The sequence below is a fragment of the Pseudoliparis swirei genome, chromosome 16 (assembly GCF_029220125.1).
Source record: "Pseudoliparis swirei isolate HS2019 ecotype Mariana Trench chromosome 16, NWPU_hadal_v1, whole genome shotgun sequence".
NCBI classification, from domain to species: domain Eukaryota; kingdom Metazoa; phylum Chordata; class Actinopteri; order Perciformes; family Liparidae; genus Pseudoliparis; species Pseudoliparis swirei.
The window spans coordinates 12,758,186-12,783,130 of NC_079403.1; the positions used below are offsets into that span (position 1 = coordinate 12,758,186).

The 24,945-nt window shown below is 41.6% G+C and overlaps 2 protein-coding genes across 7 annotated transcripts in view; one reads left to right on the forward strand and one right to left on the reverse strand.

The window, feature by feature from the left end:
• The window catches only part of myripb (myosin VIIA and Rab interacting protein b), a 110,114-nt gene extending 87,485 nt beyond the window's left edge, over positions 1 to 22,629 (forward strand). For 3 of the 6 annotated variants that reach the window (XM_056434126.1, XM_056434129.1, XM_056434130.1), the window contains 14 exons: positions 7,562 to 7,642; positions 8,647 to 8,741; positions 8,986 to 9,066; positions 9,551 to 9,712; positions 11,267 to 11,435; positions 12,122 to 12,648; positions 13,185 to 13,334; positions 13,567 to 14,331; positions 14,601 to 14,657; positions 17,513 to 17,704; positions 17,804 to 17,965; positions 18,122 to 18,217; positions 18,424 to 18,484; positions 19,927 to 22,629. In XM_056434126.1, the coding sequence (XP_056290101.1) occupies positions 7,562 to 7,642; positions 8,647 to 8,741; positions 8,986 to 9,066; positions 9,551 to 9,712; positions 11,267 to 11,435; positions 12,122 to 12,648; positions 13,185 to 13,334; positions 13,567 to 14,331; positions 14,601 to 14,657; positions 17,513 to 17,704; positions 17,804 to 17,965; positions 18,122 to 18,217; positions 18,424 to 18,484; positions 19,927 to 19,970 (2,642 nt within the window). In that variant the 3' untranslated portion in view covers positions 19,971 to 22,629. Of the gene's footprint in view, positions 1 to 7,561; positions 7,643 to 8,646; positions 8,742 to 8,985; positions 9,067 to 9,550; positions 9,713 to 11,266; positions 11,436 to 12,121; positions 12,649 to 13,184; positions 13,335 to 13,566; positions 14,332 to 14,600; positions 14,658 to 17,512; positions 17,733 to 17,803; positions 17,966 to 18,121; positions 18,218 to 18,423; positions 18,485 to 19,926 lie in introns of those variants that run through there. The other 3 variants (XM_056434127.1, XM_056434128.1, XM_056434131.1) reach the window with 3 other exon arrangements.
• A 130-nt stretch (positions 22,630 to 22,759) lies between these two features.
• Positions 22,760 to 24,721, reverse strand: prlh2 (prolactin releasing hormone 2). Its single transcript, XM_056434132.1, has 3 exons — positions 24,648 to 24,721; positions 23,946 to 24,185; positions 22,760 to 23,112 (listed from the first exon to the last, which is right to left on the reverse strand). Exons 2-3 carry the CDS (start codon positions 24,106 to 24,108, stop codon positions 22,907 to 22,909), a joined length of 369 nt encoding a protein of 122 aa, XP_056290107.1. The 5' UTR covers positions 24,109 to 24,185; positions 24,648 to 24,721; the 3' UTR covers positions 22,760 to 22,906.
• Positions 24,722 to 24,945: the final 224 nt, after the last annotated feature.

Sequence of the window (24,945 nt, forward strand, 5' to 3'; positions counted from 1 at the left end):
CTCCTCTGCCCAAACTGCAAAGCAGAATGACGTAAACTAACACACGGATCTCTTGATTGACTAATTCAAGGCTTTCTACTGCGCCTTTAAAATATGCTGTAATAAATACTTCACATACTCACAGGCGTAATGGCTCTTATTTAAAGCATCTTCTGTTGCCAGTGTTCCTTGAGCAGAAAGCTTGGTGACCCAGAGTGCAGAGTTCTGTCGCGATTGAAAGGCAGGATGGTAAACAGGAGTCCACAGACACTGCTATGGAAAACTGCAAGGCTCAGACCCCATTGTTGTCAAGAATGCGACTGCAACTCTGTTTGTGTGCAACTGAAAACGATGCACACTCGTCAGCTTGCCTGCATTCATGGACAAATGTGTTTCAAATGAAGGAGATATACTGAAAACGCTGACCTCCAGCAGCTACACCGGATTTTGTCTGGTTTGTATTCACAATCACATCTGAATCACGTTCATCTACCTCAGCGGTACTTTGTATTTTTTGGGGCATTTGGGCAAATGTGAAGTCTGACATATATATATATAGTAGGGCTGTCAATCGATTAAAAAAAATTAACTAATTAATCGCACATTTTGAAATTGCGATTAATTAATCGCGCTTAAAAGTGTTTTCCTTCTTTTTAAAGACAAAACTTCACACAGAGCTGTGTTTTCAAAGAGGCTCCTACATATACAGTGCCAGCGAGGTATTTAATATCGTGGATGATAAATTGTTTCTTGTGAAACATCAGATTAGTAAAAAAAAAGAAGTATATTGAGCAGTGGCGGCTGGTGAAATTTTTTTGGGGGGGGCGCAGTTGGGCGGCGCGGTTTAAATAGCACTCCACAATGAGAAGAAAAGAGGTTTTGAGTAGAATATTGTAACAAAGCTTTATTTCAAGAACACAGTGCTCAACACGGTCCACAACAACGAAACAAACGAAACATTGGATTCAGAAAGAGATGCATCACATTGTACATTGGCCCCACTACTTGTAAAGAAATTTAGCCCGCCTCTCTTTCAAGTTGGCAAACAAAACAAAAAATATGCCCGTGCCAAACCATATACACTGCTTTTAAAGTCCAACAGCATTGCTATCATTGCCAAATGTATTGTAATATCTACAAAGTAACAACATATGTTTAGTTTGCCAGCATTAAAAGCAGTTTTCCCTCAAGTTATTTCACCTAGGTCCTAAAATGGCCTTGTGTAATTAGATACAGTATATTATCATAAATAAAATGTGTGTACGTGCTGATCTGGAGTCAGTTTGGTAGGATTTGGGTATGAATAAATTATTTCATTTAAAATATGGATTTTTATTTAAAGATATTCATGTAATTTGCATGCAAAATAGGTCTACCCGAACCAAGGACAACAAATTCAACCCGCTCAACACTTCAAAAGTGGCCCGATTCCGCAGGAAAACCGCGGACCTGGCAACACTGCTCTATGGGCTGAGGGAACATAACATACGGGTCTCTGATCTGCCGAATAATCCAATCGCGTGCGCACATTTGTGCGCACCAAGATTCCCGGTTTCATCCGCCAATGTGAAGCCGGTCTTTGCCAAAACAACTGAAACGTTGTATCGATGCCGTACACACACGTTAGACCAGCGCCTCGAAAAAGGGGAGGGGCTTCTCTCCGTGATAATGGCGATATATTATATTTTTTCACATTAACTTAAGTGGTTGTTGACAGGGGCTTACGGTCTCCCACACACATTTAGCGCGTCAACACGGTATATTTACTATTTAAATGATTTGGCATATAATGTTTTTTGACAGGATTTTTTTTTTCTTCTTCTTTTTTTTTCATCTCCAAATTTTAAGAGGGGCGGCGCACTAGCGCCCCCTATGGACGAGCCGCCACTGATATTGAGACCCCATTGGTCCTGTCATCTTTAACATTGAACAGCAGCAGAACCAGTGGCCTTGGTAACTGACTGACATTCACAGGAGGCTGGGCTCATTTTATACATTTTACAAAATAAATTAAATTCACCGTTTAAAGTATTTTGCATGTGACACACCCCCATGTGTTATACATCAAACATTCCAGAACAATCTCAGCTCTGAAATGAGGCTCATTGTCCTCGCGCCGTGTCCTCTGGTTCTCTGACTGACAGGCTGCTAAATGAGCCTAACCTGTGAGGTGGGAGGTCCTTTGTGATTTACTGAGTGTTCATTGGTTGTTTTTTTAATGTTGACAGACAAACGGATTGACAAATCACGGTGAAGGTTTCGCGTGACGAGTTCTTTCCGCGCCGCGTCACCCGACACGTCGCCCCTCCGTTCCTCTGTGTATCAGAGGGGGAGACGGGAGGAAGGAGGAGCAGGAGGAAACCTGACTGATTCATCCACGAGTTAAACTGATTTATGCTCCTTATTTTCGCGGAGAAATAATTGTTTTAAAAACGGAAACAGTGTCAAACCGTACTGCCACGGTTAAAAACAAAAAACAAAAAAAACAAAAAACTTGCGTTAATTGCGTTAAAATATTTTAGCGCGTTAACGCGGCCGAATTAATCGCATAGATTAACGCGTTAACGCTGACAGCCCTAATATATAGATATGATAAAAAACAATTGTTTTATAATATTTACTTCTTCACATCTTTGCTTTACGATGGAGTCATGTCACCCGGTGATCTTTCAATAATTGTGCTCTTTGCTAAATTGTTTTCTTATGTTTCGTTTTCATGCTGTGGTTTGTGTGGGATTGATATTTGTTTTTTCATTTTCTGCAGCATTGTTCTTGACTAGGTTCATGCAGTAGAAAGAAAGTCGGGCGCAGTGGCCCACAGGGGACAGTAGTTGCAATATGAAAATGTAAAAAGGAATTTCTAAAAGCTTTTGGTAATTACTAAAACACTTTTTTTGCTCCCTCATTTCACATTCCACCTCCATGATTTTAACTTTAAAGGCCATGTTGGCCCTGGGAACAATTAATGTCAGCACACACACAGTTGTAAATGCTGCAAGCACAAACTAAAAGGTCTGTATTATGGATTTTCTTTTTAAATCTTATTTCTAAAAGAGTGCAGTTTTATCCTATTTTGATTTTATTGCATATTTAAAGTACTTTGGGAGATAAGAGTTTTACTCGCCTTTGAAGGAGATGATGCCAAATAAAAGAGATGGATTAATTGTGTGTTTACTTTCCGCTATCTCCCAGCCTGTCGCGATGTGAACAGACACCCTGTCAGTTCAGCCATTGTTCTGAGGACGTTGTTTATGAGCCTGTGTGTGCTGCCAGATGCTGCATTGTAATTGAAAGGAAACCGTCTGGACTCTCCTTCCTCCTCCTGCTGCTGCTGCTGGCACTTCAGGAACGTTCGCTCTAAGTGGAACTTTACTGCCTCATTTATTTATACAGTCTTTTGTTAGATCCCTCTGTTCCTCCACATATTCTCTCTTTCTGTTCCTCCACATATTCTCTCTTTATGACACTTTATTTCACCCAACTCAATCCCTACATCAAATGTGCCATTTGAAAACGGATTTTCAGATTTCTTATAGCTCCAAGTGGTCCCATCACACCATATTGTTCAACTCTACGTTCAGGGGTACATTTTACACCTAGACTGAAGAGTGGAGGTTTTGAGTGGTGGGATTGTTAGAGCTCTGAGAGGAACGCAGGGCTGCAATGTTGCAACTGCGAGATGTTGAGTGTATTTAGATTTTCCCACAACCTGTGATACATTACTTAAGATTTTATTTTTGGTTTCTTTCCTGGTGGTCTATCAAGTAAAAAATATGTCTGTTTAGCTCTTATAATGTTTAGTCTACTGTGTTCAGCATGTTACTTAAGAGGGTTAACATACGAACATGTGCTAATATGCACTGGAACAAAGCAGTCAGACACTTTGTATATCCAAATGTCCTGCTACGAGGTTGTGATAGGTCCACAATACTTCCTCCTTTGCTTTGACGAGAGCACTGACATTGTTTGCATGACTACAACATGTCTGTGGTCAAAAACAACTTAAATAGATTGAGTGATTAATGATTTTTGAGATTCTCGCTGAGTCATTTAATTTCAGACATTTCAAAAGGTGACACGCCACTTTTAGAGTACCGTAAGTAAACTTCAAACACTCATCGCACTAATAACGTTCATCAGAGTCACATTATAACTAATCCATGACCTTCAAGCTGACTCTCTGCCTGTGTCTCCAACAAGTGGGCCAAGTAGCTGGAGGCCAGTGAGAGAGGAAAAGAGGCTCTTGGCACCAAGGTGCAGGGTTTGAAAACATATTGACCTCCTCCTCCAGGTAGGAAAAGGTGGGTGAACTGTCTGGAGACAGGGACCAAAGAGAACACGTCTCTTGGGAAACACCACCAAGCTCCAGAAAGAAGGGAGCTTGAGACTGGACAGTTTGTGGAAGATGAACGAGGTCAGTGGGGAGAAGGAGTCCACATCTGCCTCAGGCTCCTCCATCGCAGTGGCTGGGCTTCATGCTCCTTATTGTATTAGTGCATCGACTTCCTCCTACACTTTAGAGGCGTAAAGCCCAGGTGAATCAGTCACACTAAATTGCCTCCAATCCTTTTTTTGTTTGATTATTGGAGACAAAAACAAGTTTAGTTTTTAGTCTTTATTGATTTAACATATTTAAGAGCCATAGAGCAGCGAACGTGGCCTCATTTTGTGATATTTAAATTGATAGGTGTAACTCCCTCTAGTTCACTATATCTATTTTATTTGAGCGTCTGAATTGTGTCATATTATGTTCCACAAAAAACAATTACAAAACAAAAATTATAACAAAAAAATACTAATAATTCCCACATGCACACACTCACTCAGACACCCTCAAAGATGTAGACCACGGCTGTCACCTATGTGGTTACCATGGCGATATTGAGCCATTTCCTCCTCCTCAACCCTGAGTGGTGAGATGGCAAATGTGTATGGACAAAGGTGAGATGATGGTCATGAGTAGAAAATACACAAGTTCGATGTGAGGAGGAATGTTTTGTAGACACACGCTGACTTTCCATCATCTCTGTAATGACAAGGCAGCGCTGCCATTCAGGGCCAATTAAAGTCTGTTGTGTCACCCTAGCCAATGTGTCACTGCTGCACTGTCATGTGACTCACAGATGAACAGCAGGCGTTAGTGGAAAGAATGACAAACAAAACCATGAGGTGGTCACATCCATTTTAGGAAGGCTTTTCAAATACACATTTTACACTTTGTTAATATGTCACCACATGACACCACTCCTGAGTTAACATATCTACAGATTACAAGTCGAGTCTATACCAATGCATCATACTGAGCTTGGTCAGACATGTAAGCCTAGCTGTCAGATAATGTGATGAAAAAGTAAAATCTTTTGCCTTGGAATCCAGTTGGGAAAAAGTACAAAATAGTGTAACATATAAATACTTTAAGTACTTTAAGTTGCAAATGCTCCAAAAGTGTGAGTGATTTTACTTCAGTAAACATACTGAGCTACGTCTGACCACTGCATCTGACAAACGAAAGATCTAATGAAATTATGTTTAGTACATGTTCCTGCTGATACATGATCCATATACAGAACTGTTTGCTGCAGTCTGCATCCGATGACTGACAGGTGACAGCAACACTTTCTTTGGCCACCTCACAGATGGCCATTTTGCTGACAGGCTGTTGTGACAGAGGTTGACGTTGCAATGTAAACATTGAGCTGGATTCATCAACCCGATAGCGCTGCTTCACCGTGTCTTTCTCGTCTGTATGTGGTTCTTGTGAGGCGGCTCACGTTCTCTGATAGCGGTCCTTTTGTGTCTATTGTCCTGAGCTGCTGCAGGTATTTTTCGCCACCTATTGTCACCTTCCACACTCCCAGGAACTATAATTCAGCTCTAACCGAGCGAGAACAGAACAGCGCTGTCGAACGCCGCTTCAGTCAGCATGAGACAACTCTGTGAGTGAAGGACGGGTAGAGCGTGTAATGGTTCGGGGACTTGTTACACTGTGCTGCGACTGGGAGGACTGGGCCTGGGAATGGAGATACACAGGGTGGTACCAAGCTACTGTTCCATCAGATTTTGCCTGAAGTTCGATATGTGGACAAATATATAAATGAATGTCTTTTCTTTTCTTTTACATATTTGACAGCTGGCTGTGTTACTGCTGCTGTCAAGGGGAAAGGAAAATAAAATGCCAGCTTGTTTGATTTTGATGCATTTGTTTTTGTTTGCCTGACTTTATGAATACGTTCATGTGTTGGACTCATTAAACCCCCTCTGAAATCATATTGATAAAGTGCATTGCTCTTTTATGTGAATAATGTGTATTTTGATAGGTATAGTTGTGGGAAATACCAAGAATGAATCCAATGGCAATGGTGTGGTGTAGAAGAGTGATTGCTGTGTATTCCTGCCGGTGTTAGATAGCTATGGCAGAGATCGGTGAGTGGCTCTGGCTGCTCGAAGGTGGTTTGCACCACCCTGAGCATTCGACAGCAGCCTGTCCAACAGGAGTAGCAACAGGACCCTGTTGACTAGATTAATGTTGGAGGCGAGGCGACCGGCCAATTCAGGAGTCATGGAGTTTGGTTGAGGTTGTATTTTGTGTGCAGCAGGGGCCAAAGCTTTGGCATAGGCTTGGTTTGGGTTGGCTCTGGTTTGTGGCTGGAAATGAGCTAAAGTAGGGACCAGAGGTAGAACCGGAGCCAGGCGGCTCTTTGTGTTTTGTCTGGAGCAGCCATGTTTAAGAGAGGGTATGGTCTGTGGTCACGGGATGAAATGGAAATGTACCTGGAGTGTGTGCAGTTAGAGGACTCCCCTCATTCCAGTGTTATATTCTACCTTGATGGTCTGACAGTATGTCTTCCTAATAAGCTGCATGTCCGTTTACACTCTTCATTTTAACAGCTGGACCATGAGCAGGCACACAATCAATGCAAACCACGAGAGAGACGTCTAACAGGAGTTAATGGGCCACTAAGGGAATATGTGGGTTTCAAGGCGGAGATATTACAACCGCTCGGCCTTCTCTGGGATTTGACAGCTCTTTAAGTAGACCTGTCTCAGAATTATAATCACACTTTTTGGATGATATCAATGTCCCTTTGCTGTAACACTAGAGTTTAAAGTTTGTTTGCAAAAGACACAAATGCAGCACCAACTCACAAGAGAGTTGGCCTGAATGAGCGATAAAGAAAACGGCACACGCCACGGTGATGCTCATGTGCACTGACTATATGCCTATACGTGCCAGCTTGTTCCAAGTTTGAAAGACAAAGGGAATTAGCATTTCCTTTTAACTGGCATGTTGTTTCTTATTGTGTGTGTTTATTGTATGCACCACGGGAAAGGCGCCACGAAGAAGTAATAAAAAACATAAAATTGACAACATAACAAAATGGAGTGGGGAATACAGTTGACAAGAGTACAGAGAAGGGGCTTGTTTCGTGGCATCGTGCACAGTGTAACCTACTTTTAATGTGACAACAGTGTAAAAGAATATGCATTTACATTCTTATGGTATGATTTGAGCTGAATAATTGCCGTCAGTTTTAAGGCTTTCATCCTCGGACTTAATTTGTCTTTCCCTCCACCCCTTTAGAAAGCAGCGTTCCAGAGGAAAGCAACGACAACGATGGCAGCATCTATGGCAGCGACTCCGCCTTCTACAAACAGAGTGAAGGTGAGAGATGAACGGCAGAGATTTTGTGGCAATGCTGACGGGTAATTTCAGCCACAATTTGAGTACAATCAACGTTATCTTTTACACTTTAGAGACGTTTCTTGCCTGCTGTGTCAGCCCAATAAAAAAGAAACCTGAATTTCTCTTTTCCATTTTGTAAAAGTTTGAGCTGTTATGTTTATTGCTCATTAATTGTTTGGGGAGAGGGGGCGAGTGCCTCGTCAGTGCTACACAACACTTACGTGAGTTGAAACACAGAGTAATGGTTCTTGTTTGATCATTAAACGACACATATATTACAATTCACACACATACACACATAAATCCACAAGATACACATAAAACCAGTGACATGCAGCCTTGAACAAATGCACTCACACGCACCGATGAAATTATAGCCTCCTACACACCGCAGACAACACATTTAGACGCACATGCACGTGACACATGCCATTTACTGTGCAAACACAGCCCTTCATACGCAAATACAAATTGCAAACAACCACATTTGACCCAATCTAATGATGACGCTTATTTAATTTGTTTTCCAGTAATAATGAGTTGATTACGAGATATACAATTTAGATAATGGACGATTTTGAGAAGCCCACAAACAGACACTGCATGTGTGTGTGGAGGGTCTGTGTTTCAATGGAAACAGATCCTCCACACACAATCTGTGCTGTTCAAATGCACAGTTTATTCTACGTTACAAATTTTTCCATCTAGCATGGCACTTGTAAAACACTATCCATCACGATGGCCCAAAAAGTATGAAAGTATACACATTGATGCAGTAGAGCCAGAGATTTCTTTTCTATTCCTCATGTTCTCCTTCCTCGTCAAAACCTGCCACCGACATTACCCATCATGCAACTCAACTACCAACAGTCTAAACAGAGATTGAAGGGAGCGGCAGGAACATGTGTTAGGGGACGAAAAGGTTGTTACACAGCTAAAATATTTAAGAAATGTTCATGTGAGGCTCGTGTGTGTGACATCAGGACACAGTATGGCCGAGACGCTCACAGTCGCCCTGCGTGTTGCTGAGGAGGCGATAGAGGAGGCCATCGCTAATGCAGAGTTCAGTGACAGCTTGGTGAGACACTCCTCTGTTTCTTCAGCCTACTTTTCTCTTTCTGCCTCCCTCCTCTCTGTTTGCCCCTCATTTCTATCCCCACTTGCTCTGTCATGGCCTCTTACGTCTCTCCTCTCAGTATCAGCGGGATGCAGTCATGGTTTCTGTCGGTACAGATTCTCTGCTGGTTATTTAGTCACTTTGAACCGTGTGTGTATGTGTGTGTGTGTGTGTGTGTGTGTGTGGTGTGTGTGTGCGTGCGCAGGAGAAGCAGAATGAGGCTCGGTATCTACAGGACCACAAAGATGAGCTCATAGAGGAACTTGCAACAGCAATTGTACAAAAAGTAGGTTTAGTACGTTTGTATTTGTTTGTTTATTTCTTTCCCCTCGTTTGTGAACGTTTAGTTAAACTTATTTAAATGAAAATAAACACTAGAAAATGAAAATGTAATACTTTGTCTTCATTTTTGACAGTTTGACTGACAGATTAGTAGATGTTTGCCGTTATGTGATTACTTTCCAGTTTTAATTAACAGTGGTTGGCCATCAAGTCTTTCAAGGTGAAATGAAATATTACAAAGGTTAACTTTGTTTTGAGGATGCCGGTGCATAATATTGCATTCAATTCTGTACTATGGGTTTTACAGTTTCATTATAGCACATTATTCATGCCTAAGTGTAGATGTAAAGTGCTCTCGTGGGATTGCATTTTCATTTTCCAATTTGCAATTATTCTTATTTTATAAAGCTTGCTTTACCATTTCACACCTCACAGCTTTCTCACTTATTTTAATTTCCCGTTCTCCTTCTGCTTCCTCTCCTTCCCAGATCATCCAGAGGAGGAAGCGTTCAGAGATGCAGACAGAGTATGACTTTGTCTGGCCTCAGACTCAGTCCCTGATCCAGCCCAGTGAGCTCCCCTCTCCGTCTGAGCCTCACGCTTCTTCCATCGGACCACAGGACCCCCTCAAAACCTCCTACTCTCTCTGGGTCAGTCTCAAAAAACAAATACCATCCATGTCCGCTGCAGTCCAATCAAAAGTGCCGCGTCGTGTCGGTGGGTGGAGACATGTTGAGCGTTGGCCAGAAGCATTTGTTCTTCTATCGTGCACCATGTGTTTAAAGAACGCTGGTTTGGTGTTCTCACTTCATTTCACAGCACACGATATAATCTTCCTCTGTCTGTGTTCTGGTATGTGTTCCACTGGGTGGACCAGCCGCCGGCTGAGCGTTTGCCAGGTTTAAAAGACACAGGAATGTTGTTTTGGGCCGAAAGTCCCTGTAACTCTTCAGCAGCATGGGTCACATATCTGTGGTGACGATGTGGGCCGATTGAGCATTGCATTCTGGTCTCTTTCTTTTTCTAATGATCTTGTAGCTGTTGTATTGAAAGCCAGTAGTGAAGGATTTGACTCGCATGAAATGTTGCACATTTAATTCTTATTAGCAGTATTAATGTACTCTCTAAACATTGTCAAGATGTGCAGTTTAATAGATCCAGGTTCCAAAAAAAAACATAAACACATTAAAGCAACTAATTTAGAGGATTGCTAGGACTTGGCAGGCACACTCTTTAAGTTTGAGAAAGCGTTAGAAAAATTGCAAATATGAGCCGATCCTGATCGATAGCATAAATGTTTCAGGTTTGAGAAAAGAACCCACAATGTGTTGACACCCAGGTTACAGGAACACACAGAGATAAATTGCACACACGGTAACACACGCACACAAATCTGCAATCTACGCACACCTGGCGGTGGTACTCGTGGAGATTTCTCGTCCCATGTGAGAGTAAAGCATCAAAGCATCACAGTTCTGTTACCCACTGTTTCACTCAGCGGAGATCTAATACGAGGGGATCCCCCTCAGCTGCTCGGCCCCCATGGGACGGGCTCTGTTAATCAGCACTCTGCAAACACACACACTGAGACTCTATGCACGCACATGCACCCTCAAATCTACGCTGCCTTTAATATTGATCCTCTGGGTAATCTTAATGGTACTTACACACTCAAACACACACACACTCTCACACACACACACACACACACACACACACACACACACACACACACACACACACACACAAAGAGAGACTTGCAGTGCCTCTGCTGTTATGTTGTTGTTTTCTAGCTCCATCTGCTGATGAGGTTACTGACTCACAACCACAGTTGTATGTAATTGACCGGAACTGGACTAGCCAGATGGGCCAAGTTCCTCACCTTTTATATTATGTCATTACTAGCGATAGATATCATATGAAATATGTGACCTCTGTGCCTCAGTAATAACCCGTCTGAAGGATGTGTTCAGACTCAAGTAAAAAATGGCCCAAATTTAAGAAGAGGGTGATGTTCTACTTTAAATGTCCAGAGATGTCAAAAAACTTCTTCATTGAAGCATCTTTGAGAAAGAAAATGATTTTACATAACTGAGGAGTCAGAAAAGGTGTGAATCTAAATGCTATATTTCATTAATGACAGCATTTTTGTTGCTCATGAATCCTGTTTTGTGTTTTGTGTTTTGTGTGCGTGTTGTTTGCAGCGGTCACGATCAGCGTTCTCCCTCACCAGTGACGACTCCCCAGAGAAGGGTCCAGAGGAGGAGGCTGCCGGAGCGGGCGGTGGCTTTCAGGACTACGCTTCTCTGAAGAGGGAGGGCAAGGCCACGTCCCTCCCCAGCTGGAAGAGTGTCGACCGCCTGGACAACTCCAGTAAACATCACAGACTGTTTAATGTCCAGTTTTTCTTTGATTGCCCCAGATGGAGATGACATTGTGTATCCTATTTGATATTCACAATGCATTGATTAAAGCAGTTCCTGCTATATGCTGTATCTTAATGATGCAGTGCATAAGAGGGGAAAATAATTGAAGACAGACACCACGTTTTTCAATTTATACAACTTGCTCACTTGTAAGGCTTTTATGGAATTTAACTGTAAAGTTTTTTAACTCATGCCCATATATATATATATATATATATATATATATATATATATATATATATATAATCATCTTGGCACCATAAGGGGTATGAGGATTTGATCAGAATGACAATGTCATTTACTTACACAAAAACACCTTATTTTTTTACACCTTTATTGCTTTTTGGGGATAATGAAAATATAAACAATGAATGGGTTGTATTTACTGCTTCACTTAAGTTTTTAAACATCATACTAATCTTAATAAGTTCTATAACTTTAAGTTATGAATCACCAAAACACTCATCCCTGATTGCTTTAAGGGCCAAAATTAATGTAATTGTTTCGACTATTTTGGCAAAAACATGGCTAAATGCACTGCTCCTGCTGTCAAGGGCACAGAGCCAATGCCAAATGTACCAGTGGAAACAGGAGTTTGTTTCTCTAAACTTGTTCTGCTGTCATGTTCTCCAGGTGCATCCTCAGTGCTCCAGAGCCCAGACGGTAACTGGATCGCTCTGCACAGCTCACAGCTGTCTCGGCCCAGCCTGCTAACCAAGAGGAAGAGCCTGGTGTTCAGCGTGCTGGAGAAGGAGTCCGGCGTCGTGTCAGCCTACGACGGGATGGGATCCGACTCCGAGGAGAACGACGAGGGCGGCTGGGGCGCAGCGCTGCGACAGTTCCGCCGCAAACTGTCCGATGAGACTTACTCCACGGACTCGCAGCACGACCCAGAGTGGACGTACACCCAGCACCTCCCCATCACCTCACCGTCCTCCGGCCAGTACACCAACACAGAGACTCTGAACTCGGACTCGGAGACCTCATCAGTGCTATCGGCGTGTCCTCGCAAACCGCCTCACAACGTACTGAGGAGGAAAGGGCCGCCGGACACACACCTGCACCCTCCTCACCAGCCGCTCTACCAACAACACCTTCACCAGAACCTCTCTCCATACCCACTCCACTCAGAGGCACTGGACGTCAACTTCAACCCCAAGGTGAGAAACTTTGGATTGTCTTATGGAAATAATGTGAGTTATATTATTAGATGAGATAAATTACTCTGAACTTGAGAGTAAATGAAACTGATTCTGTGTTTCATTATGTAGCAGGTTGAATGTGGAACAACTCTAAGAAAAAGTACTAATACTACAATATAAAATACACAATTACAAGTAAAATAGTGTTCAAAAAGTGTTCAAAGTCCTACTGAAACTTACAGAAGCATAATGTACCAAATTAGCCTTTTCTCATTGGCTCTTTTGTTTAAATATTCTAATATATTTAGATAAAATTATTGTTGTATGCCCTTTTATATCCAATTAGTACTCCAATGTCTGAAACATGGCAAGACACAGCTCTTTTGAAAGAATATGTTTTTTCTATAATCATATTCTGAAATACAACCAGTAACTATAGCTGTCGGATAAAGGTAGTGGAGTTAAAGGTACAGTATTTCCCACTAAAATGTTGTCAATTAGAAGGATAAAGTAGCAAGTACGAGTTCCTCATAACTCCACCTGTCTGTTCCCAGGTGATGGGAGACAGCAGCGAGGCTGAGGAGAGGCAGAGTGATCCGGTCAGAAGATCACGGCGACGCAGGAAAAGCAAGAGAGAGTCGTCGACAGAGCAGAGCAGAGCTGGAGGCCAGAGCTACACAGAGTCCATCTTCCCCCTAGTACAGGTAAGACTTCTCCCTGCAACTGTAACTGGTGTTAGTCAGTGACTTTAAACGTCCACCTGTGAGAGTAGTGGAACACAGTGTTTCTCATTGGGAGGCAGATGTGATATGTGATGCGGTTCAGGCTCTCTCATCGGTTCAGCTATTCTGTAGTTGTTTGAACTTATTTTAAATGATGAGGAGTTGATGTTTGCTTACGAGTTTGTATTTATGTCCCTTTGTCTCCCCGCAAAAGGAGAACAGTGGTTTTCTACTCAACGTCATTCTGAAGATGGGTTTAAGTCAGGAAGAGTCCGTACCTGACACTGTGCCAATGGCCACAGCTGCAACCAACACCTTCAAATTAGATGCAATGACACCCGAGCCAGAGGACTTGGACACAGTGGCCCAGAATGTGCTGGCCCCCAGCCCTCCACAGCCCCACTCTCTGGCTCCGTGGTGTCAGCACTCGCCCAGCGGCTCAGGGCCACGAGACCCTTTAGAAGAGGAGCTACTATTCAGACTCAGCCAGCTGGTCAGCCGCGCCAAAAACAAAGACAGCAGCTCATCTGAGGATGAGTGCACAAAGCGGCCCGCGGACAAACAGACAGAGAAAGAAAGTTCAAAAGACACTGAAAGAGAAAGGCAGCAGGAAAGAGACCGATTAAGAGATGGGACCAGCGCTAAGGAAATAGAGAAAGCAAATGATACAGTGGAACAAGTGACTGGGCAAGAGGTGGAAAGAAGTGAGAGACTAATAATGAGTCCTTCAGTGAGAGAGGATGAACGAGTTTGGGAGAGGAGGTTAGAGATAGGAGTGGAATGTTTGGAAGAGAGTGAAGATGACCAGGACCAGAAGAGAGTAGATAAGAGAGAGCTTAACGGACAAAGTCAGAGACAACATACAAGAGATGTGAAGAAAGAGACGGGACAGAAACTCGGATCAAGACGAAGTGGATCCAGCGCGAGTTCTCCTGCTATTACACCTTCTTCCCAGGAGGGGGTGCTCTCAGACAACCAGGTAAGGAGGATAGAAGCAAGTCCAGTGGATTTGTGTCCACCACTCATCTTCTGCTTTTTGTGCCATCTTTCTGCCTTTTGATATTTATTTTGTGTTTTTTCCAACCCTCAAAAAGTCCCAGCTTCCTCTATTTATTTATTTATGACAATCACTGCTGTCCTTCTGTGTCCCTCATCCTGTGTTTTCCCTGTGTTTGTGTGTGTGTGTGTGTGTATATGTGTGTGTGTGTGTGTGTGTGTGTGTGTGTGTCTGTGTGTGTTTGTACACAGGAGGAACAGAATGACTTGGAGCAACAGCAGAAGCTTCAGTTGTTCTCCTCTGTCGAGGTATTGGCCAAAGCAAAAGGATTCTTTGGTGCCATGCTTGAGAATATATACTTCTGTAATTTAACCTCCATCTTTCCAAGCAGACAAATATCACACGTGTCCACACAACAACATGTCTGTGATTTAGTTGAATCTCCCTTTTGCAGTTGGTGTGTGCATGTTCTTATTTCTCGGTAAGAATGCTTCAGACCTCGACAGTTAAAGTAGCGGGTAGTATCAGAACATGGTGCAGCTGTCTTTACATACAGTAAAGTGGTAACAGTTTAGATTTTCAGCCTTCTGTGCTTTGCTATGGGTTTTTTAAGAATCATACTGGAAGACATCCATCACAGAAAAGCTGCAAATATCTTTATTTTTAATTCATAAAAGCCTGAAAAGGTCAGAATGCAAAACAGCCAGGCCCCGTGTGTAAGAAGCAACTCTGTGTTGTTGCTAAAGTTTTCACTTTCGTATCCTATGAATGAATCTGGCTCGATTATAAGCTCGTACTAAAATGCTTAAATTGTAGTCCTCAGTGTCAAGATACATCCATGTATCAAACAAATAAAAATTACATTCTTAAAAAATATATATTTTAAAGTCCCTTAAAAAGATTAACGTAGCAACTCCCAAAATCAACTTTAACAATTAAATTATGTCATAAACGTATGAAAAGACAAATTGCATTATGTTCCTAACTCTAAGCAGGTTTTGTGACAAGTGTGTATCGTGAAGAGACAACATGAACTACAAGTAGACAGAATCGTCATGGTTCAGCCTGAGTGTGCTGCGTGTACACTGTTACACTACACTCAGACAATACATTAGATAAATGCTTTGCTCTTAGGAATATAGATTGATAGTGACTTTCCAATCAATTGTAAGAGTTGTACGTTGAATACTTTCTTGAATAAGAACTACATGTGAAGTATGACAACGTGTATACAGTACGCCCCCAATGCTGTATGTACATTATTGTGACATTCAGACACAGTTAATGTCTAGATATAAAAAAGAACAATACTTAAATGTACCACATTGCATTAACTTGATGTAGAAGGTACCATCCCTTGGGTTAAAAGCAGTGTTTCAGTACTGATATGTCCACAGAGTAAATCCACGCCATTCATGAGCTTATGGTCAAAACCCATGCAGATGGCCGGTCGATAGGCCTGTAAAATACTCACACTTGGACAGGCACTTATGCGGCGACTCCCTGTCCTGGTGTTACATCCGAAGCGTGTGGGTCGATGTTGGTCATTTGCCGGGCTCATTATAAGCGCTCCTGTGAGTAATGCCTATCTCTTAGTTAGTGTGATCTATTTTTTATGATTTTCTCAGCTCCCTGTTACACCCATCAGGACGGCTCGGTTTGATGTGAATAAAGGAAAATGTGATATTTGTGGCTTTTGAGTCCAAATAAAAATATACATTAAGTAGTTTTTAAACCTGCCCTCTAATACAGATATTTACAAAAGGTAAAGTGTTGAATTGCCATGACATTTCAATCATTTGAGCACTGATAACATATTTAATCTTGCGTTCTGACTGTTTTGTGGTTTGTTACTGCGTTTACATTCACATCACACATTGAATCCTGAATGAGGCATCTCACAGAATCATTTCAGACAAAAAGATACTGAAAGAGCGGATCTCTGTGTCTGTGCATATCACACTTTAATGCAAATGTTGCATGAGGCAGTGGTTCCCAATGTCTTTAAAGGTCCAATGTTTCTGAAGTATTTGACACAACAGAGGTCCATAACAAGTCATAAGGTACATTTTCGAAATGTTTTGGCGGTTTTCTTGTTAATCTTGCAAACGATGTCCCAAACGACCTGACGTTTTTATCTTGTTAGTTTATCTTCTACATCAGTGTCCCTGTGACTTCCATGTCAGACTATTTGATGGGGTGATGGCCTGGTTCTTTGGCAAGGAAGAGAATATCACACTCTTACCAACCTTCGATGTTTTTCTCCATCGACCAACCCAAGCCGATATCTCAGACCGTCCATCTCTGCTTCTCAAATCTTTTTAAGACCACTCAATAGTGATTTTTTTTCTTTTTTTAAGATAAGAGGTTTGATACCTCTCATCTCTTACCCAATACTGTATCTTCTCCCTGAGTCTCTAGTTGCCACCTGAAACTTCCTTTCACACTGCAGGCTGAGAGGGATCAATACGCCTCCGATCCCACTGGTCAAAGCGTCAGCCAGTGATTCATTCATTATTGAATTACATCTGTCTCTCTTCACTGCTCTTTTCTTTTCTTGTTTACGGTTTTCATATATTCATTAAAAAACAGCTGCTTTCTTTCGGCTTCCTCCCCATTTAATTATTATTCTTTAGAGGCGGCCTGGATTTGGAAACAAGCTTGGATTTGGATGAACAAGCTGCTCCTATTAACTTTGACTGGCAGTAAACACAACAACAAAACATGATTAAGTATTTGTCCTCCATCATTTTCTATGCTGCACTTTGGGGTTGTAAGCATGTCCATATGTGCATGTTAACAAAAACAACTGAATAGGTAACAGAGAGATGAGTGATGAACATGTGCTTAGGGTCACCTTCACAATGGTCTTCTTTAAATAACTGAACTGTGAAGCTCATGGCGTGCTGATAAAAACACAAACCGTTTCAGGTTATTCCTTGAGTTAATTAGTTAATTAGTGCCCTTTACATCATTTTCAAATGGTGATTTGTAACACGTTTTCCCCCTAATGATGTAATAATGTTCCATAACTGTGACTGAATGAAATATATTTTCTCTACTGCATCACGTCCTTGTGCTCCCTTTCTCAATACGGTGGCTTCAACAATCTAACTGACTGTATTACTGACAGCTGGTCTGTGTTTGTGTTCTTCAAATAAAGCAGAAGTACTCGGCGGCCTCTCTCTGCAGCATCACCACCGAGTTGCTGAAAGTTCTGAATGCTACCGAGGAGCTGATCGATGAGGCAGGAGGCGAGGGCTCCACCCCGACTGAGTCCATGAGTGCTTCTCCCATCTCCAACAGCTCCGAGACCCGCAAGCTGAACCAGAGGCTGACCAAGATGGAGGAGAATGTAAGGATGTTCTCCCCAATAACAAAAGGTTGTGGAGATTCATTCTTATTGTAAACTGAATGTTGAGTTGCAACTAAATGTTTCCTTGTCCCCTGAAAGGTGTACCTGGCTGCTGGTGCCGTGTACGGGCTTGAGGGGGAGCTGGGGGACCTGGAGCAGTGTGCCCGCGGTATTAGGAGCGGCACCACAGACACAGAGCTGGCCTTCCTGGAGGACCAGGTGGCCACCGCAGCTGCTCAGGTTCAGCACTCTGAACTCCAGGTACTGGAGGACGTGTCCCTTTTCTCTGGAGCCGTCTTCATGTTCAGTTGTGTTTGTGCCAACAGATTTCAAAACTCACTGATACCTTTGATTTTCTTTACATTTTAATGTTGCATTCAATTGTGCCTTTAAATAAAGTCTGTGGGCCCTTTTAAGATTTCAAACATCGAGGCGAGGATATCAGCTTTGAAAACGGCTGGGATGAATGTGACTGTCTGCAATCATTTCTCCAGGTTCAAGCCAAACGCGAAGGTAACCGCCCCGAGAGAACCCGACAACTATCCTTGTTTTTACCATTAAATACTGTATGTTTGACGATGTATTCCTATCCCATTAAGGTTCTGTGGAGATGTGCACACAACTTACTAATAATGAAATCACTAAACCTGTTACTGAATAAGAACATATGCAAGTGAAAATGATTGATGAAGTGTATGATACAGATACTCCGATTACAGCCTCAAACCCTGGACTCATCACGCCATCAAAGGAGGAAGCTTCCTGCCCCGCCACTGAAAGGTATCACACAAGTTTTCATTTTGTACAAAATTACACACAAAGAAAACGAGTGTGAATGCATAAATAAATAAAATGTAAAACGATAAGAAATATCATAGTCTGAACAATGAGTAATACAAACCTCTAATGAAATAAGTATTCACTGTTGTATTGTGTTTTGGTATAACTAAAGTATATATAGGGCATAGTGCTTGCTTGAAACTAAAATTTAAAGCGTTGGATGAGCTTATCGCTCTATGTGTTGATTATTTAAAGCTGTCAGCAATGGTGCAAAACTAGTTTCATATGTTTTCAGAAATGGATACAAACCAACACATCATATATCTTCAATTACTGTCAAACAGATATTATGTTCAGTCATTACCAAATAATGATAATAATATAGTGAATACAATGCACCTTAGAGTGCTTAACAACAAATAAGTACAATAACAAAACAAACAAGCAGACAATGCATAAAGGCATTTAGAGGAAGCAATACAACAAAGCTGTTACAAAAGTAAAAAGTGAGTACAAATAACAAATTGGAGGACAGAGTCATGACAAAACCCAAAGACAATAAAAGGATCCAACCAATGAATAAACATCAAGTCAGACTGACATGGAACCAACCAGAGAATCATTTCGCATTGGATGCTGTTCATTCTTTTGTACATCCCTCCACTTATCAGACGGGTTAAAGAAAAGTAACGTAAAACCTGGAACCTGTGCTGACTCATACACTACGCTGTACCATCATCTATGCAAACTCTTCTTTCCAGAATCACTGCTTAACAGCTTTGGGCACACATGCTCTGTGTGTAAAACAAAGACAGCCGGAGATGGGGAGTGAGACTGAGACGAGGGGACCTTTAGTTAACATCTCACACTTAGCATTTTGTCCTAAAAGATGGGATTGGCATCTAAGTGGATGTAAAAGTGAATACATCTGCTAAAATTGGACAAAATCACTGAAAAGCTCCATTAGATGTAAAGCAACCAAATGAAAACAGGCACAGCACAGGGGATACGGCTGTTGTATCAACCACCAAGAAGTTGGTTCCTTTTCATGTCAGTGAATGGCCTTTCTCTGTTGGGGCTGTCTTTATTTGCATTTCTGTCTATTTTCATTCTTCGGCAGCATTCATACAATAGCGCTGATTCAGGGTGGCTTTTTCCTCACAGCTCCAAAGACAGACAGCCGGCAGGACAATGGGGCAAAATCAGTGACATGTAATCATCATTGATTGATGTCCTTTTTTGTCAATCCATCATACATTATGCTGAAGATGTATGGCTGGGGAGACTGTGCTGCCCTTTAGATCCAAGTCAGCTGGGCTCAACTGAATCATATGTTAATAATAGTTTATTTTTCTGGACAATCTAGCTTTTTGCTGGAGATATCTATTTTAAAGTCTTATTTGCTAAATGCTGTTTTTTTCTTTCTTTTTTTTGCATTTCAGTGAAGTTGGAGCCCGAGCAGCAGGTTAAAGTGTTTCAGCCATAGTTGCAGTCAACAGCACAACAAGTCCCTCAGGCCCAATTTCAGAGCCCCAGGGACGAGGGTCCGTCTCCTCCAGTGCCTTGACCCAGTGTCCGCCTCCAGCTGCAGGCCAAGCAGGGGCCAACACCTGCCCCATGTGACCCACCAAGCACTCAGCCCTCAGCCAGGCACGGTACCCCGTCAGTCAAATGCCTCTCAGAAAGGATGACTCTCTCTTTCCTCTTCCCACTTCATTCTTCCTGTTCTCCTCCTCACCATGCACATCATATCAAGCAAGGATGACTCAACAGTCTGTGTCTCTGCCTTAAACATCCGTGAACACTCTTCATGACCCAATTGAATAAGAATACATGTACAGACAAAAATAACTCATTTACTTTTTTCTGTCTGTTTGCAAGAGTATTGTGATTTACTGTATAATGAAGACGTGGAAAAATCATGTGAAACTTTCTGTGATTCAATATCCCAAAAAGAGGCTGAGCCGTGTTTTATACTGCATCTTCAGTGACATGTCATGAGGAATGTCATCATACTGTCCGCCCCTCAAGATCTTTTTTGGTGTCTGTTTTTTCACACAGACACACAGCCAGCAGATAGTAATCCTAATTTGGGGAACAATGTTACACCTTTTGACATTTTAACCATTTTAATGATCCATGCACCTACCATAAAGTGTTTAGAAACACACAAAGTATTCGGGCCAAAATCGTTTTTGCTTGATGGCAATGATAGAATACAAAGCACACTTTCAATTTTGATAACAGCCTCAAAGAAAATAGGCATACGAATAATTTTGGTTTAGTTTTTTGCCAAGAGTTATAGGAGAAGATTGATAGCACTGTAATGTCTCCACAGTGAATACGTAGTCTGTTAGCATAGCTTAGCATAAAGGCTGGAAACAATAGAAAACAGCTGGATTGACTCGGTTTAAATAGGTACAAATATTAGCCAAGTAGCACTTCTAAAGCCCACGGATAAACCCATTTTTCTTTTGTTTAAACTGTGCAAAAAGGCAGATGTTGTTACCTTCAGAGAGAGCCAGACTTGCTGTTTCCTCCTATTTCAGCCGTTAAGTCTTTAAGCAAGTCACCTATCTTTAGGATAACTACAGACACACAAGTGGCACCAAATGTATCATCTAACTCTCAGCAAGAAAGAGAAATGCTGCAATTCCCATAATGTCCAACTATTCCTTAGATAAATGCAAGTTCTCAACATTAACTGGAGAAATGCTCTCCCTTTAGAAAAAGACAGCCTTAATGTGGAAGCTTTCACATTGAAATGAGTTGAGATGAGGTTTGAACGTGAGAGTCTTTGTTTGACATTCAGCTTTTGGTCTGACAGCCGTCCGCTGTGCAGTATTCTTCAACCCAAAGTCATCTTCTTTGTTTACTTTCCAACATTGTGGCCTTTTATTTCAACAAAAATGTATTCTCATGTTGTCCCTTCGCTGGGTCACGTCTGAACTTTTGTGTTACATTCAGAAAATCTTGTAAAGATTTTTACAAAATGAAGTCTGACGGGCTATATAACAAATGCCATAAAACCATGATTTTGTTACAAGCAATTTATTTTTGTACTTACTGAGCATTTGTAAGCAATACTACTAAAACAAGTCCTATTGCAAATTAAAGGCTTTATTCTCTCCTCATGGAGCCCTCCTCAGTCAGTCCTATCAGACCTCAGGCGATGCATTTACCATCTGATATTCTGCCAGTAATGACGGTGGTAGATGTTACAAAAGCTTGGGTGACAATAGGCATTTTTTGAGCGGCTTGTGCGATTCATATTGTATTTGTACTCCTAAAACACGAGATTTGAGAATTCTGCCTTTCATTTTATTTTTTTATTTTTACTCTGACCACTTACATAAGTCAGAATCTCGGTTAGCCATGCATACTAGTTGTCAACGTTGTTGCTGTGGCTATCGAGCATCTTAAGAGCAGAGTTGGATTTCCAAATGGACTGCTTGAACTAAGAGGTGTGATCTTCTGTGTGAATGCTCTGCCCCTTCTATTAGTGACCTTTTCATCCCAGCCTTTCACATCTCGGGTTTTGCACATTGATTCTGTACTTTTGTCAATCTTGTTCTGCCGGAGGTGTCGATGTTTAAAAGCATGTTTGTGATTTTTATCAAAATGTACTGTATGTAAAATTCCCCACAAGAAGCACAGCCACAAGGGTCCAATCATCAGTGTCCTGTATTTTTCTAATGTAAAAAAATATATAATAATCTCATCACAGAATTTATTAATATATGTAAATGTGTGAAAAGATGAATATGATATAGAATAATATGTGTATTGCCCAATCATAGTTGACCAATATTTCAGTGTTGTGTGCAAGAGACTGTGTATAATTGTCATGACTCGTAGGGCTGGATTCACACAGGACGTCTATGTAATATGTAACTGTGTCCCAGATATTCACGCAGAGCTAAAGACAGATGCTACCTGTGTTCGTGTTTCAGTGTGAATGATACGATGAGGTTCACTGTGCACAGCTCCACAGGTGGGCCATTCAATTTAACGCGCAATCGTTTGTTGCAATCCATATGTTAGGGAAAATACTAACGAGCAAAAAATACAGTTTCTCTATGTGCCACAGTACTCCGAGACAAAAATGTATTATAAAATGAATAAAAATTGCAAATGTAAAGCTTTCCCTTTTTGAAAGAAATGGTTTGGTTTGCACCTGCAAATACAGAAAGGCTACAGGCAAAGGGACGAACAGATATAATCACAACATCCTGGTTTATTAATCAATATAGAATGCATTTTTATGTACATATATCAAGGATCCTATCAACCAAGGCCTCACAACAGACAGCAGAGTGAAATACAGGTAAGAGCTAGAGCAAACGACTTCATCAACTCAATCAAGATTTTTTTAAATGAAGACACTCTAGAGTTTGTAGATGAAGGGAGAAGGACTCGCTGTCATGGTAACCAATCCCTGTCCTCCCCATCCAGCACTGTCCCGAACTTGTCCTTGTTTCTGAGGTTGTTGAGCAGCAGCCCTAACGTCAGGAGGACCGGCTGCACCGCTCTGCTGCCCACAGCCCCCACGCCGCTGTGCCTCTTCCCGAAGCGCCCGATGGGTCTGACCCCACGGCCCACGTACCAGAATGGGTCTATCTCTGGACCTGGACACCAGACCAAGAAGATTAATGGAGCTAATTATGTTTACAATAATATCACATTATTAGTACCATTCGAGTGGCAATAAGTCCTGTGGTTCTAAAAAACTAAAAATATTGTTTTAAAATGAAAAAATTAGTGTTTGTCTCTTTTTTGTTAATATAGATTAGCACTGTGTTAACATAAGATGATTTTGTAAGCGGATTTGATATATTCAGGAACTATATGGAGACATTATTTTGAAGTCATTGTGGTATAAGTACAAATAAAAATCTATACATTTATGGTGTATTACTGTAGCATGGTAAAGTATATAGAACATAGTATCACACAAGTTTCCTTCTTAAAGTTCTGTTCAATATATAATAAATCATTCAAAATACATTAATATGCACACATGACTGGGACCACTGTACAATACAAATAAATAAAGTAACAAAATAATACACTTGCTAGATTAGATGACACGCTATAGAGTTCCACACATTGGGGAGAAGGATTTTTCTCATAAGCGAACTAAAGTGTTGAGCATCGCCCTTTAAATCAAATAACTAATTAAATGCAATAATGTGACTCAAACAGTCATACTCATAAAAAAACAGACGCCCGAGCCGGGGACTCTGTAGGCTACATCTAATATTAAAAAAGAAGGATATGTTCAAGTATCTTACAACAAATCCCTATGGGAACAAAAAGTTGTAATAAGTCCCTGAACTCACCACTCAGAGCCATACACATTGTGTATCTTCTAAAACGTGTCTTGCCGTTGTTCCGTCTCTCCTCTCAAGTCTCACAAGTCTCCCTCGGGTTACAATAAACACACAAAATCACGTCTTACTTCTGTTGTCGACATTGTGAACGATGTGGAAGTCGTGCTCCACCGTGGCGCTGTGAGCGCGGCTGAAGCTGCAGGAGACGAGGAGGAGCAGCGCCACGGCGGCGGGCAGCCAGCGGCTGGTCAGGACGCAGTGCCGGACATCGACCGCTCCGCACGGCAGCATGCTGCAGTCCCTGAACGCACCCGAGAGGATCTGGACGGATGGTCAGTCACGTATCACTCACCGTTTAATTTAGGACACTGAAAACAGAAAGACCCGTGAGATAAAACCAGGAGAAAAAGCTGAAACTGATACAATTAAACTTATACAAATATCTTAATATCATACAATCATAGGAGGAAATTATTTATAAGAGGTTAACAAATACCATGACATAGGATTAAGTCATTGCAATCGTATCACAAGGATGAGTACCAAAAGCTCCTATAATAATATAATAATCTGAAATTAGGATTTAAAAACACAATATAGCAATATTATATGTGAGCCCATTCACCAAATTGAACAGGCTAATGTGGTGTAGCAACAGTTATAGTGTTAAAACAGTTACCACAAATTCAACTGGAGTATCTATTCTAAAGAAGAAAAATAAGCAAATAACCTATTAGTATCCTCATTATCTGTAATACAGTGAATGTGTCCGGCTGTAAAAAATAAGTAAAAGAAAAGAATAATGTAAACCCCACAGAGCAGCTCCTTACCCTGAACTTTGGGACCAGGCTGAGGTCAGTTGGCAGAGGTCTGGAGTTGTTATTGTTCAGTAGGTGTGCTCCAGCTTATATATCCATGCTGCTCATGGTGTTGTTGGATGATGAATCAAGAACGTCAGTCAACCACAGTGGTCCCAGACTACAGGATGCATCAGCCACCTCCCACCTCATCTCCTCCCACTCTTTAAACCCCCACATCTCTTTGAGAAAGGAGATTTGGTTTGGGAAATTTCCCGATGTCTGTCACGCAGCAGGGCAGTCCATCAGGAGGTCAATAACACACGGACAA

Excerpts from the sequence above, each read along its gene's own strand:
- prlh2 (XM_056434132.1), bottom strand. The coding sequence starts at position 24,108 with ATGCTGCCGTGCGGAGCGGTCGATGTCCGGCACTGCGTCCTGACCAGC. Across the intron at positions 23,113-23,945 it reads TCACAATGTCGACAACAGAA|GTCCAGAGATAGACCCATTC; the intron begins GTAAGACGTGAT and ends TCTGGTGTCCAG.